The 15,133-nt window shown below is 38.0% G+C and overlaps 1 protein-coding gene across 12 annotated transcripts in view; it reads left to right on the top strand.

The window, feature by feature from the left end:
- The window catches only part of LOC106075121 (uncharacterized), a 46,712-nt gene extending 31,831 nt beyond the window's left edge, over positions 1–14,881 (top strand). For 9 of the 12 annotated variants that reach the window (XM_056012052.1, XM_056012057.1, XM_056012054.1 and 6 more), the window contains 2 exons: positions 1,084–1,269; positions 8,477–14,881. In XM_056012052.1, coding sequence (XP_055868027.1) covers positions 1,084–1,269; positions 8,477–8,776 — 486 coding nt within the window. In that variant the 3' untranslated portion in view covers positions 8,777–14,881. Of the gene's footprint in view, positions 1–90; positions 206–1,083; positions 1,270–8,476 lie in introns of all 12 variants that reach the window. The other 3 variants (XR_008774984.1, XR_008774983.1, XR_008774982.1) reach the window with 3 other exon arrangements.
- Positions 14,882–15,133: the final 252 nt, after the last annotated feature.

Here is a 15,133-nt window from a genome sequence, read left to right as displayed (position 1 = left end):
AGCGATATGTATCAGTAAAGTAGAATTTATTTCCCCTTTTCGAAATCAAACAAAATATTTAATTGTTTGTTTTTATTCCTATTTTGTTAGGCACAAACAATAGTTGTGTAAAGTTTCGACGTGATCCAAGAATGGGCCTGGGAGAAATTATCACACAGGTCAGTGACTTGATCCAAGAATGGGCCTGGGAGAAATTATCACACAGGTCAGTGACGTGCAAACAAAACAATAAATAATTATCAGGTCTGTTAAAATACTTCGCGTACATCAAAAACCTTGCTATTTAGGGCTTGGCCTGCATGTATTAAAATCATCTAAGCCCACATTACCAAAACAAAGATGCTACGCCCTTGAATAGACAATCTTAGAATCTGAATTTCGGCATTTTCTGAAAATAAATTGATTTAACTTTTTTTTTTGGGGGGGGGGGGTGATTACGAATTCAGCCTACATTATTATAAATTAGAATTTTGTTTCTGAGTGTGCATTAATTTAGTCGTCTTTTTTTTTTTGTTGTTTTTTTCCTTTGTAATTTGATAGGATTTTGTGTGTTATTTGATTTAAGTGTGACAAATATAGAGTTGTTTAGTGTAGAATGTAGACTTATTTTTGCTCATTTTTTATGTGTTTTGATATTACTTTATAAAGGTAGTCAGTTATTTTCAAGATTTAGATTTAGATTTTGTGAAACAAATTAATCTAAAATAATGCTAGAGTCTATGTAAAAGACACAAAGATAAAGGCACATTCCCAGTTCCATATGTTAGGACAAATTTGTACTAATGCTCCTTTTTCCCTAGTGATATTAGAGTATGGAATGGGTTGCCTGAGTCATCCAGGAAAACCATTGACTTGGCAGAGTTTAAGGTCAACATGCATGACTAGATTGGCCTAGGGACACGCTTAGGACATAATCATTTTCTTTTTTTTAAAGTGACGTCTGTAATTTATAAGATTTGATAAAAATCAATGAACTGTTTGAAAATCCTTCTTTTTTATTATAAGACCGAAGATAAGATAAGATAAGATAAGACAGAGTTGAGATCATTATATTAACTTTGTTTGTTTTTTCCCTCTAATCAGAAGGATGGTTTCTTTGTAGAGATTGGTGCCGGAGATGGTGAAACTGATTCAGTGAGTCTGTTCTTTGAGAGGGAGAGGTCTTGGGATGGAGTTCTGGTGGAGAAGTCTGAGGAGAAAGCAGACATCTTGATCGCCAAGAACAGGAGAGCCATCTTGTGGAATCTTAACCTGCGCCTCGACTCAACGGTAAGAAACTCATAACTTCTTATTGGAGATTTTCTTGTGCAGTTGAAGCGGATTAAAATTCATGACGTCATTTGTTTATTAATTAATGTTATTCGTGTGACGTCTCTCTATATTTAAACGTAATATTTGTAAAATTTGTAAAAGTTTTTTTGTTCCATCAATCTGTTCTTCACCTTCACCTATCCCTTAAGTCTGTTGGACACTAGGCCCATTGATTATCATTCTCCATTCGTCTGTCTTTTGCCCTAAATAGAATCTCTTTCAATGGCAGGACCGTCCATTCTTTTATGTTGTCTTCCCATCGCTGTCTCTGTCTGTCTCTTCTTCTTTTTTCCTGGTACTGTTCCCTGAAGGAAAGGCTTTGCGAGCCATGAAGACCTTGTATTGTGGCCAAAGAGTCTTAGTCTGCGCTATTTAACATAGTTAGCAGGTCATCATGGGGTCCAATCGCTGTAGTAACCCTGTCTCTAATCTCTTCGTTTGTGATGCGGTCTTTAAACGTGATACCTAGGATCCTTCTGTAGGATCTCAATTACATTGCTAGGATTCTCCAATCTATGCCTCATTTAAAATCGTAAAGATTAGGCTTATTTGTTTTGAGGAGTCTCCGAGTCATAAACATAGAATAGTAGTACAATAATTGTATAAGGTATATTTTTGTATAATTTGTAGACTATACTATTATCATTTAAATTATCTTGTTAGTCAACTTTCTAACGTTTTCTAGTAATTAAAAAGCTAAGCAGAAGAGCATGGTAATGATGCTACGAAAAGAACGAAACTTTTAGGAAGAGGGAAGATTTCATTAACAGCTTTGCCTAGTTTAAAAAAAATATTTTAATGTTATTTCTTGGCCTATAAAAAAAAGTTATTTGAAATATCTGTCACAAGTTCGTTCTTCAACTTTGACTTTTTTGTACAAATTTTAAAATTGGAGAAGAAAATATTGAACTCATATCGAAAAAAAAAAAGAGAGAATTTATCAGCAACAAATTTATTTATACAGCCACTACAGACTGTTTAGTAACATAATGGTTTTATATGAGACCTCCCCAATGGCCGTGTTGTAAAGAGCATACTATCCATCCGGTGTCAGGGAAGGCCTACATTGCTAGTACAAGTAGACATCAGGGTACCTTGCTAGTACAAGTAGACATCAGGGTACCTTGCTAGTACAAGTAGACATCAGGGTACCTTGCTAGTACAAGTAGATATCAGGGTACCTTGCTAGTACAAGTAGACATCAGGGTACCTTGCTAGTACAAGTAGACATCAGGGTACCTTGCTAGTACAAGTAGACATCAGGGTACCTTGCTAGTACAAGTAGACATCAGGGTACCTTGCTAGTACAAGTAGACACCAGGGTACCTTGCTAGTACAAGTAGACATCAGGGTACCTTGCTAGTACAAGTAGACATCAGGGTACCTTGCTAGTACAAGTAGATATCAGGGTACCTTGCTAGTACAAGTAGACATCAGGGTACCTTGCTAGTACAAGTAGACACCAGGGTACCTTGCTAGTACAAGTAGATATCAGGGTACCTTGCTAGTACAAGTAGACATCAGGGTACCTTGCTAGTACAAGTAGACATCAGGGTACCTTGCTAGTACAAGTAGACATCAGGGTACCTTGCTAGTACAAGTAGACATCAGGGTACCTTGCTAGTAGATGTAGGACAGGGCAATGTATTGGACATTAATTTAGAACCAAAGTAGTTTTTTTTTAATGTTTAAACAGGAAAAGGCGAGAGTTGGGGAGTCACGATAGAATTAGATTTCGAGTTCTAGACAAAAGACGAAGTATTTTCCTTTCACAGACTTTACAAATATCATCATAGAAGATCGTTTGTGTGGTGCCCCAACAGTTCAACTAACTAAGAGAGGGGGGGTAACAATTTCTCAATGTCGCTGGGGCACAACGTCGTGACTCTTGTTTTTTTTTAAGTCAGTTCCCAAGCCTTATCGTTTATAGTTCATGTGTAAATAACATCAACAAGTCTTGATCTATTTACAGAAACAGTGCGAACGTTACACTGTCACGAACTCGACAAAGAATCGACTCGACAGTACTAAGACTTTCATTCAGTGATATTGAGTTCAAGGTCTAGTGACTCTTAATGGATTTGAGATCAAAGCCTCTTTCGATTTATTGCAGTGGTCCCCAACCATTTTTTTCGGCCTTGGGGCCAAATACATGTGTCATGGTCGCATCTTCTAAAAAAAAAATCGCCCAATGGAACTGAACTTCAGAGGCTTATTGACTACTATGGGCAGGATGTGGCCCGTGGGCCGTAGATTGCAGATCACCGATTGAGTATCTTAAACGTGTTATTATGTGATGGCGATGTCTTTGCATTTGCCTCGGGCAAAAATACAACGTAAAGCCTTGTCGTGTCTTCCTCCTACCATAATATGCTGCATTTATGTAAGGAAGAACTAGTTTGACAAAGCTTAGATTAACTCTCTTCGTCTGTCTGGGGGGATTCTTTTACACGATTTGTCTCCCACCTTCAGTGCTCGGATGAAGATGTAATTATGCAAAATTATTCATTATCGATGACAACACATGAATCAATCAAAAAATTATCCTATTAATTAATCACCTATTGTTTAGTCTGTTGGACCGTTAAAGTTCCACACATGATCCGTCGACCGTCTTTCACAATTCATTCTATTTCCTTGACTAGAATCTCTATCAATGGCAGACCCGTCCATTCTTTTATCTTGTCTTCTCGTCGCTTTCTCTGTCTGCCTCTTCTTTTTTTTTTCCTGGTACCGAGGACATCAGTAAAGTCTTAGCTTGAGTTTTTTTAATAGAGGTCAGCAGGTCTTCGTGTTCCTCTATTGCCATTGTGACCCTGTTTCGAATATTCTCATTAGTGGTGCGGTCTTTGTAGGTAGTACCTTGGTTCATTGTATAGCATCTCAACTTCGTGGAAAGAATCCTCCTCTCTAATTCTGCATTCATCTTCCAAAATTCATTGGCCATGGCAACATTTCTTATATGCTTGCCTATCTCGTGCTCCAAGTGACTGAGTTAACCCTAACTGAAGCAGTAAAATCAAAGCGTGAAGATTTGTTTTAAATATCCCTTGATAAAATAAAAACAACTTTTAAAACTTTTCTTTCGGTAGCCTTTATTCTGTAGCTCCTTGTTTCAAATACGAATATATAGGATGAGTCCAATATTTCACTTGAATAAGCAGACCCAGTTGAGACCCCCATATTTTGCCACATATCATGCGGACAAAAGCCGTGTCGGGAATATAAATTGGATGTCCTTCAAAGGCATTAAACAATGTTTTCTAAAATTAATTCTGAGAATCAAGACTGTTTTATTAATCCTAGTAGGAAATAGGTAATGCGTGGAGAGAATTAAAACTCAGATTTTCACTTCATTGAACTTACATTTCAAAACGTGCGTTTAAAATCTATTACAATATCTAGAAATGTACTTTCTCATACTTACTGTCACAAGAACGCAAGGGGGAAGAACCCTGCATATTCTTTGTGAAGTTAGCAATTTCTCTTTCTGTGAGGAGGGGTATGCCTACTTTGTCTGGAAGGGAGGGGTGGGGGCATGTGCTGCGTACCAATCAGATTTAATCTAATGTTTCAATCTCCTGGAAGTTTCTTTCGTCACGCATCACATTTAAGTTGTGGTTAAAGTGCTTATGTTTTCTCAGAAGAACACATCAATAGAATGTTTATCATGGATTGATTAACGTGTTCAAATTGTTTAGATCAGAAACATTGTATTCTCCCTCCCCCCCCCCACACACACCTTTGTTTTTGCCCTATCTTCCTCTCCATGGGAAATGTTTGTTTACAATCTATCACCCAATAACTAGTGCTACACACAAAAATACAGATAAGTTAACTTAAGACTATTTTGTGTTAATTGTTTATTATTTTTTGTTTTGTTTTGTAGCGGATGAAGGCCTCGTGGCCCAAACGTTCTTTGTTTTACTTGGTCCGGCAGGGTTACATATCTGCATGTTTTTCGTATTTTCTATGCAGTCGTTTACCCCTGCAGCAGTAAATCTTTTGTTTTTTTGAGTCTACAAAAATGAACAGTGAAGTTTCTAGTCCATCATTTTGTTGATCAAATTAAACTCTTCTCCACTTTGTTCATATTTTGTTTTGTGCGACAGTTCTGGACAGTTTTTGTTTTGTGCGACAGTTCTGGACAGTTTTTGTTTTGTGCCACAGTTCTGGACAGTTTTTGTTTTGTGCTACAGTTCTGGACAGTTTTTGTTTTTGGTTCCACCTGCCATGCTTCGGCTTAGATGTTGACATAGAAACTTCATGTCACTGATATCTCTCGTACCCCACATAACCCCAAACATTTATCTATCTTGACCACTGGATCCAGATTTTCAAATAGATTAAGTTAGAATGTTGTACAAGTACCCCCTTCTTTCGTTCTCTCTCTCTTTCGCTCTCTCTCTCGCACACACATACACACTTTCCCAATAACCAAAATCTTTTCAGATCACGAGACTCATTATTATTATTATATTCTATTATCTTTTTGGCTTGGTCGTTCTCCTGTCTGGTACAACTGTCAGGGTCATCCAGTGGACACAAATGCAAAGGGGAATAAAAAAAGATCTAAACACTTTAACATCTTTTATATACGTACATCTTTAGCCTTGTTAACTTTATACACATCTACAACTTTATAGGCGTACATCTTTAGACTTGTTTACTTTATACACATCTACAACTTTTATATACGTACATCTTTAGACTTGTTTACTTTATACACATCTACAACTTTTATATACGTACATCTTTAGACTTGTTTACTTTATACACATCTACAACTTTTATATACGTACATCTTTAGACTTGTTTACTTTATACACATCTACAACTTTTATATACGTACATCTTTAGACTTGTTTACTTTATACACATCTACAACTTTTATATACGTACATCTTTAGACTTGTTTACTTTATACACATCTACAACTGTATAGGTCTACACCTACACATTACTCATACCTACATACACAAACACACACTTACTCATCTACGTATACCTTCACATCTACACACATTTTCTCATTTAAACACATCTACCCATCTCTACACACATACACACATCTACCCATCTCCACACACATATATACATCTACCCATCTCCACACACATACACACATCTACCCATCTCCACACACATACACACATCTACCCATCTCCACACACATACACACATCTACCCATCTCCACACACATACACACATCTACCCATCTCCAAACACATACACACATCTACCCATCTCCACACACATACACACATCTACTCATCTCCACACATATACACACATCTGTCAGGGTTGTGTTAAAGCCTTAGCTCATTTGCCCTGGCCCCTGACATTCAACAGGCACCTTCGTGCCTGCAATAAACAGTCAACAAGATATTAACAATATAAATGTTTAATGAGATGAATAGACTTTATGATGACAAATTGATGAAGTAATATCCTTGTAGTTACACGTTTTACAACATAATTGTTATATTACTTCAATAATCATCTCTCCACCTTGCTGTCCCACTACGTAGCACAATTATGTTCACAATCACAACACAACACACTGCTGACTCGACTCTAGTATGATAAGTATCTAGTGTAGACTTCGAATCCCATACTAACTCCCTGTCAAGACAAAAGTAAAGACAAACTAAAAAGGTCTAGTATACTATGGCATCGAAACAACTGCGAAATGCAGTCATGCCTTAGATACTCACCCTAAACAGGGGAACACAGAAGAATCTCAACAAACGTTACACCAGCATAACAAAACCACTCCATAAACTTACAATCAGGGCAATAAAGAAAACGCGTTCAAAAATTTTGCTTTTAATAAACATTGGTGCTATAATACCATACACACATCTACTCATTTCCACACACAATATTTTTTTTTTTACTTTTTGACTCTTAAAGATCATTCTCATCCCAAGTAAATGATAAATTGACTCTAGGACTCTTTACTGCAAAGTTTACTTTGTGAATTGTTTCGTGTTAAATTCAGAAACATTTTATTTATGCATAACTCTGTGGCTACGTTTTGTTAAAGGGGAGGTAAGCCTTACTAGATGAAACAAGCTGGTAGTTACTTCCTTTTGTTGGATAGGATTTCTAGTCAAAAGAAATGAGCGCAAAATCAATATGGCAATCAATTTTTTACCTGTCAGACTTAACTGCTAGTTGCATTGTAGAGACCAATACATTGAAAACACTTGTAGGCCTTATGCACCAACAACAATAGACGGGTACGTGTTGGCTATTAGCTAATTTAGAAAAACTGCTAAAGCTTGCACGTATTAAAAGAATAAAAGCTTTACATTCGAGGCTTACTTTGTAGCCATTTCTACTTATCGAATTTGTTATGTTTTAATGAAGTGAATTGTCCTGCAATGGAATTGACTGCTTTTAAAGATTCTATGATATCGCCTACATTAGACCGCATCACACATGAAGACAGAAACAGGCCCCGCTAACTACCATCAAAAGCGCAAACTGAAACTTTATGGCCATATCACAAGGTCCTCAAAGCTCGCAAAGACCTTCCTTCAGTTAACGTGACCCAACGGTTTAACAGGCCCCGCTAACTACTGCCAAAAAAACGCAAGCTGAAACTTTATAGCCATATAGCAAGGTCTTCAAAGCTCGCAAAGACCTTCTAATAGTGCCAGGTTAAAGAAGAGGCAGACAGATCGTGCGTGGTGACCCAACGGTTTAACAGACTAAGTGATAGAGGAATGTGATCGCTCTGCACTGTTAATCAGTCGAGTTGACATGATTTGTATTGACTTCGCTGTAAGTTATTAGCTGAGTCACAACTATTGTACTGACTGCAACTATAATATCTAGTGTTATACTTATCTTGCTCTTCATGGTTTGAGATTTAGCGTTTGAATATTAAAATAGACATTTTGCAATCATCAAAGACAATTCAAAATATAAAAAAAAATTTGGACTAAAAAATCGTTCGTTAACATCTTTCATTTCTTTCACCTCTCTCTCTCTCTCAATCTCTCTTTCTCTCTCAATCTCTCTCTTTATATATATATTTATCTCTGTATCTCTATTTCCCTTTTTTTTCTCTCTCTCTTAATGATTTTTCCCTCTCTCCCCATCGCAATGTTTTTTGTGTATTACTTAAACTTTTTTTCCTTACTTTTATTTCAGAATGTCTCTTTCTCTGCCTCTGACATTCGTCCTAAAGACTTATTTCGACTAGTGAATAGGCCAAGCTTCGATCTTCTAGTAGTGAATCTGCCAGATCAAGAGTATGAACTCATTCAGTCCATTGATTGGACTAATTACACAATCGGAGTTATCAATGTAGTGCTCAGGCTGGACTATCCGGCGGATAAATACTCACAGCTATCGAACTATTTACAGAGCAAAAGCTACCAGGTTTATCACCATCTGATGGATGTGGAAGCGGATAAAAAAGACGTCATTTTTAGCAGAATATGGCATTGAAAGGATGCGTCTGGTGGATTTGTAACAAGATAACATTCCTGTGATGACACGGCTTATGTTAATGATTGCAGTGGTCGTTAAAAATTCTGCCAGAACACTCATGTAAATGTATACAGTTTTGGATTACCAGTGTTATTTATTGTATTTATGTTGATTTGTTAAACTGGTGTTAGGAAAAGGGGAAATTCTTAGATTTGTTGAGCAAATAATTAAATACAGCACGGCTTAAATAATAAAATATCTTTTTCCTTAGCTTCAGCGATACAGTCTTTAGAAAATAGCTTGCTCAATTTCTTTCAAAGTGTTTACTATCCTTCTGGCTCTGTCTGTCTGTCTGTCTGTCTGTCTCTGATTTATAATTATGTATTGGCAGCCACTTAAGATATTGCATTTTGTTTTTCGGCTTGGAAGACATTCGCCTTATGATTATGATAATTATGAATGTGGACTATGCCTATAGGTCAGTGAGAATGATTCCATGTTTGATTGAACCAAACAGATTGCCATGACTTCAATCTACTAGAGAAGCAAACAATCACATCAGATTTTTCCCTTTCAGATTTAGTGATCTATAGGATCATCCGTTTCTGTGGCCTACGGTTAACGATTTAGTTAGCTAGATTTGGTCTGGCGATAGATATAGTAGGTTGACTGGAGATAGATTTAGTAGGTTGGCTGGTGATAGATTTAGTAGGTTGGCTGGCGATAGATATAGTAGGTTGGCTGGGGATAGATTTAATAGGTTGGCTGAAGCTAGATTTAGTCTGGCGATAGATATAGTAGGTTGGCTGGGGATAGATTTAGTAGGTTGAGTAAAGATAGACTTAGAAGGTTGACTGGCGATATATATATAGTAGGTTGGCTGGGGATAGATATAGTAGGTTGGCTGGGGATAGATATAGTAGGTTGGCTGGGGATAGATATAGTAGGTTGGCTGGGGATAGATATAGTAGGTTGGCTGGGGATAGATTTAGAAGGTTGGCTGGGGATATATATAGTAGGTTGGCTGGGGATAGATTTAGAAGGTTGGCTGGCGATATATATAGTAGGTTGGCTGGGGATAGATTTAGTAGGTTGGCTGGGGATATATATAGTAGGTTGGCTGGGGATAGATTTAGTAGGTTGGCTGAAGCTACATTGAGTAGGTTGGCTGGGGATAGATATAGTAGGTTGGCTGAAGCTACATTGAGTAGGTTGGCTGGGGATAGATTTAGTAGGTTGGCTGAAGCTACATTGAGTAGGTTGGCTGGGGATAGATATAGTAGGTTGGCTGAAGCTACATTGAGTAGGTTGGCTGGGGATAGATTTAGTAGGTTGGCTGGAGCACTGTGTGTGATCGCCTCGTCAATTATAATGTAATAGTTTTGATGGATTCCAGCTTTTCCACACGAAATACTTTAAGAAATGAAGAGTGGTCTAATGACTTCCAACATTTGACATGACGTCAACGTGAGTCTTGTTCTGGTTGTTTCTATTTTAAATATAGTCTGATTGATAGCCTCGGAAATGTCGATTTGTTGATGCTGATGTGTAGCGCATAATTTATTTGATTTATCACCTCACTATTTGTGATTTATGTTAAGCCTATGAAAGTAAAGGCGACAGAAATGTTTATTGTTTAGATTCCACGGAGAAGATGTGTATTTGGTTTCTGGTTGACTAGAATTAGCGAGAAGATTTTATTTCGACATTTGTGGTGCACATTTCGATTGGTGATTAGTAGGTTATTAACTGTGTGTTTCACCTGTTGAAATCTATTTTCTATTTGGGTGAAGGAGACTTATAAATTAATGAATGGAGGACATTTTACTCACACACACACACAAACGTGTAGGTTTATTTTGGTATATGTGTTTTAAAATACGTGTATGTGTGTGAAGACAAGCTTGCAACATTAAATGTGTTTTTTTCGTTAACATAATATACTGATAATAATGCAATATTTCTGCCCATGTCTATAGACTCTAGACATAGTTATGGCCCTTGTACAATTATGGATTGGTTGTTATACTAATGCTGAACAAAAAAACAGAATAGTACAGGCCTGTGTTGTGTATTAATCGTTCGATCTTCTAGTTTCTGCAGCCAGCCATTTGTTCATGAACAGTTCCTGATGGGAAGTCACAGTACAGTAACATACACGTGTGGTTTTCGTTCAATACTTCTGGAAGAGAAGGATTTGAACCTCTTAAGCCCTCACACTTAGTTGGATCACAATGCTATATGAAGGAACATTTTTTAGTTCTTTGTTTTTAAATCATAAAAGTGCATTTATTTTACCTACTGGATAGATCATATGTGGCCAGGTAGTGAAGTAGATATCCTTCAGACACGCTAGAGATGGATTGGTCACACCCTTCGCAAGCCTGCATCCAACATAACAAGGAAACCCAAAAGGAAAGAGGAAGAGAAGACGGCCCAGGAATACATGGCGCCGCGATTTGGGAGCAGATGCCAAGCAGATGGGCAAGACGCGGGGACAGTTGGAGAGACACGCCCAGAACCGAGACGCCTGGAAGAAGCTGGTTGGTGGCCTATGCCCCCATAAGGGACCACGGGCAGAGATGAGACGAGTGAGTTGGGCACACAATGCGAAGAACAGCAGGCAGCATAGCTAGACAGGCTCTAGACTAGCAAGATAGGCTCTAGACTAGCAAGACAGGCTCTAGACTAGCAAGACAGGCTCTAGACTTGCAAGACAGGCTCTAGACTAGCAAGACAGGCTCTAGACTAGCAAGACAGGCTCTAGACTAGCAAGACAGGCTCTAGACTTGCAAGACAGGCTCTAGACTAGAGCAAGACAGACTCTAGACTAGCAAGACAGGCTCTAGACTAGCAAGACAGGCTCCAGACTAGCAAGACAGACTCTAGACTAGCAAGACAGGCTCTAGACTAGCAAGACAGGCTCTAGACTATCAAGACAGGCTCTAGACTAGCAAGACAGGCTCTAGACTAGCAAGACAGGCTCCAGACTAGCAAGACAGACTCTAGACTAGCAAGACAGGCTCTAGACTAGCAAGACAGGCTCCAGACTAGCAAGACAGCCTCTAGACTATCAAGACAGGCTCTAGACTATCAAGACAGGCTCTAGACTATCAAGACAGGCTCTAGACTATCAAGACAGGCTCTAGACTAGCAAGACAGGCTCTAGACTAGCAAGACAGGCTCTAGACTATCAAGACTCTAGACTGGAACCTACATGAGAAGAGGAAGGCTTGAAGACCGAATCTAACAAGGAGAGATCTGTAGACGAAGAAGCAAAGATGGCAGGATAGGCATGGACCCAACTTGGCAGGATGAACATGGACCCAACTTGGCAGGATGAACATGGACCCAACTTGGCAGGATGAACATGGACCCAACTTGGCAGGATGAACATGGACCCAACTTGGCAGGATGAACATGGACCCAACTTGGCAGGATGAACATGGACCCAACTTGGCAGGATGAGCATGGACCCAACTTGGCAGGATGAACATGGACCCAACTTGGCAGGATGAACATGGACCCAACTTGGCAGGATGGGCATGGACCCAACTTGGCAGGATGAACATGGACCCAACTTAAGGGAATCATCCGGGGCCAAGTCCGGTGGCGAAGTACTGTGTCAGCCCTGTTCTCCATTGGGACTCAAAAAGATTAAGCCAAGTAAAACAGCGCCCCCGTAACTTACGACAGTTGGAAAGGTCAAAGGTCACGTGGAATCACAGGGGAGATCATGTTACACAAAACAAAATGGCGGAGAGTCCAGACCTATAAATATACAATCTGGACTAGGTCTATGTCACTGACAAATATTTTCAGATTTCTACATCTGGATGTCATCTAAATGTAGACTTCACTACTGCTAAAAAGGACAAACCTAAAAAAAAGTTTGAATTGCCCCACGAGACCATGAACGTCAGAGGAAACACTGATCATTCCACAATCAAATTATGACTAGATTCAATCTAGTAATAATTAGAAGTGATATTGAGATGTCAGCCATATTATTATTTCACGAGTTCTTCTAAAGCTATGAATACTAAAATAATTGCACAGCATTTATGGCTCCTTCTTTTATATCGAAACTATAGGAAATGTGTTTCATTTATACTCATAAGTGCATTGTCTTTTAGATGAAGTGCGAATTCCCAGAATTTGTCACGACTTTTGTGTTTTCACTATCGATTTCGATAGCATGTTAAAAATGAACAGGAAATAAACTGTCACGTTGGCCAGTGTCTAAAGTTTGTGTGTCTTGGGTGGAACGCTATTACGTGTTAAGTTTTTGACACTTTTTTTTCTCAATGGAAGTTACTGTAACATTCTAAAAGCTTCTCGAAAATGTAATAAAAAAAAAACAAAACAAAATTCTTGGTCAAAAAGTGACATATGATCTATGCCATTAGATGTGTGCGTCCAAGATTTGAGCTTGACTTTGTTTGGCTCCTGACACAAAATATGTGCCTACGTGCTTTAATAAAATGTTTTCAGTATATTGCTTTTAATTTATGATCTCATGTCAACTGTATGCCATGGCACTGTATTCCTTATTGTATCTCTGAAGAGCAGTGGAAAAGTTGAGCTCCAGAAATGACGCTAGAGAATTTAGAAGTATCAGAACTATTTTATTTTGATTGCATATGGATGTTTGTTTATTACATTTGTTTATTGACATAAGCTATTATCTATTTACTAACTTGTGGGGATTTGGGAAATACTTGCATTGTTTCAATTTTAAATGTTTTCTTACAATTTTTATTATATAATCATTGATACATTTTTCACTTTAAAATGCAAGATTTAGCAACAAAGATGCAGGAGACTGCACAAATCTATCTAGTGGGTTCCTAGCTATCTGGGTTTGTTTTTTTCCATTTGTTATAAAAAAATTATTTTATATATGCTGGTTTTTTTTAACGGAAGATAAACAAGCGCCATGGTTTTGATGTATAACCAATGAAATGTGAACTCTCGAAGCCATTCCTTTTTCTCTGCCTAGAAATGCACTTCCAACAAAAAATTACTTTGAATTTCGAGAGTAAACTAAAATTCCGTCAAAATGGCAGAGTTGTGAACCATGAATGAACTAGGTCAATTGAAAATGTTCTTTTTCCCCCTGCAATCTTACATTCCATCTCAACAAAGCGCTTTATTATTTCATTTGTTCCGTGTTTTTCACGAGCGCAATTGTAGACACTTGTACACACCTGATAGTGTCATTAGGTCATAAAAGCCTCGTCACTCTAATTCCATTGAATATTTATTAATAATATAATGAAATGATTTTTTCTTTTTCTTTGACCTCGACATTGCTGACTTGTCTTTTCTTGTCTTACTTTGATTTTCACCTTGCTGGGTTAAACTTGTTTTTTTACAAAAGTGTTTGTGGGTGTGTCCTATATTTTGGGAATGGAACTTCAGTTTGTATGCTGTAGCTACCTCACAAAGTCCTTGTTTAAAAAAAAAATGTTAATCGTTAGAGTTTAGGCCGAACTTAGGCTCCGCCTCTGAAATGATACCCTCCACTCCCTTCTCCGTCCAGCCACACCTATGAACACACATTGATTTGTTTTTAAAAGCAGTGAATCACCTGAACGCACCCATTGTCTCTCGTGACAGGACATTAAACACAAATTTAAAGTGTCGGCATTTCTCAGCTCATAAAAACAGTTCCCAGACGACATCCCCCTCCACCTCACATCAAAGCTACACCCCAGGCTTTCACCGAATCCCCCCCCCCAATACACACTTTGTCCGTTAGTACGACATAAATAGGGCTGCAATAACGATAACTCTGGGCGAGATCTTATATCTACTAGCCATTTTTTTTTTAATTGATTTACCTTGTGTGTGTGTGTGTGTGTGTGAATAGGTCTGTGAATGTGCGTGTGAGCTAAAGTTCATGTGTCTGAACTATATAGCTTATTATTTATTGATGAACTTAATCTGAAGAGTACATTCCCTTTAGAATTGTATCTAAAAATAAACTTGCCTACGAGAATTCAAATTCTAATACAATAAAGAGTCATATTTCATGTAAATCAATGCCCCTGCATCTGTTGCTGACCTAAAACAGTCTTCTGATATAATGTTTTTAATTACAAATGTATTGACACCAGATTGTTATCTTCGGCTTTATATTTCTCTGTGGTGATATATGTGTGTGTGTGTGTGTATATATATATTACGTTACGGAAGATTGCCCGTTTCGCTTGTAACTTCTCACGTGACTAAAAATTGAAAATACTTGATACACAGCTGCGGTCATAGGTTGGGCATCTGTAATCACCAGGTGCTGTTGCCCTTTCGCCCTTCTTTCTACTTCTGGTGTGTATAACTCTTACTGTATGCTTCCTCCTCCAGTAGATCTAT

The sequence above is a fragment of the Biomphalaria glabrata genome, chromosome 15, assembly GCF_947242115.1.
Source record: "Biomphalaria glabrata chromosome 15, xgBioGlab47.1, whole genome shotgun sequence".
Lineage (NCBI taxonomy): Eukaryota > Metazoa > Mollusca > Gastropoda > Planorbidae > Biomphalaria > Biomphalaria glabrata.
This window is presented reverse-complemented; position numbering and strand designations above follow the sequence as displayed.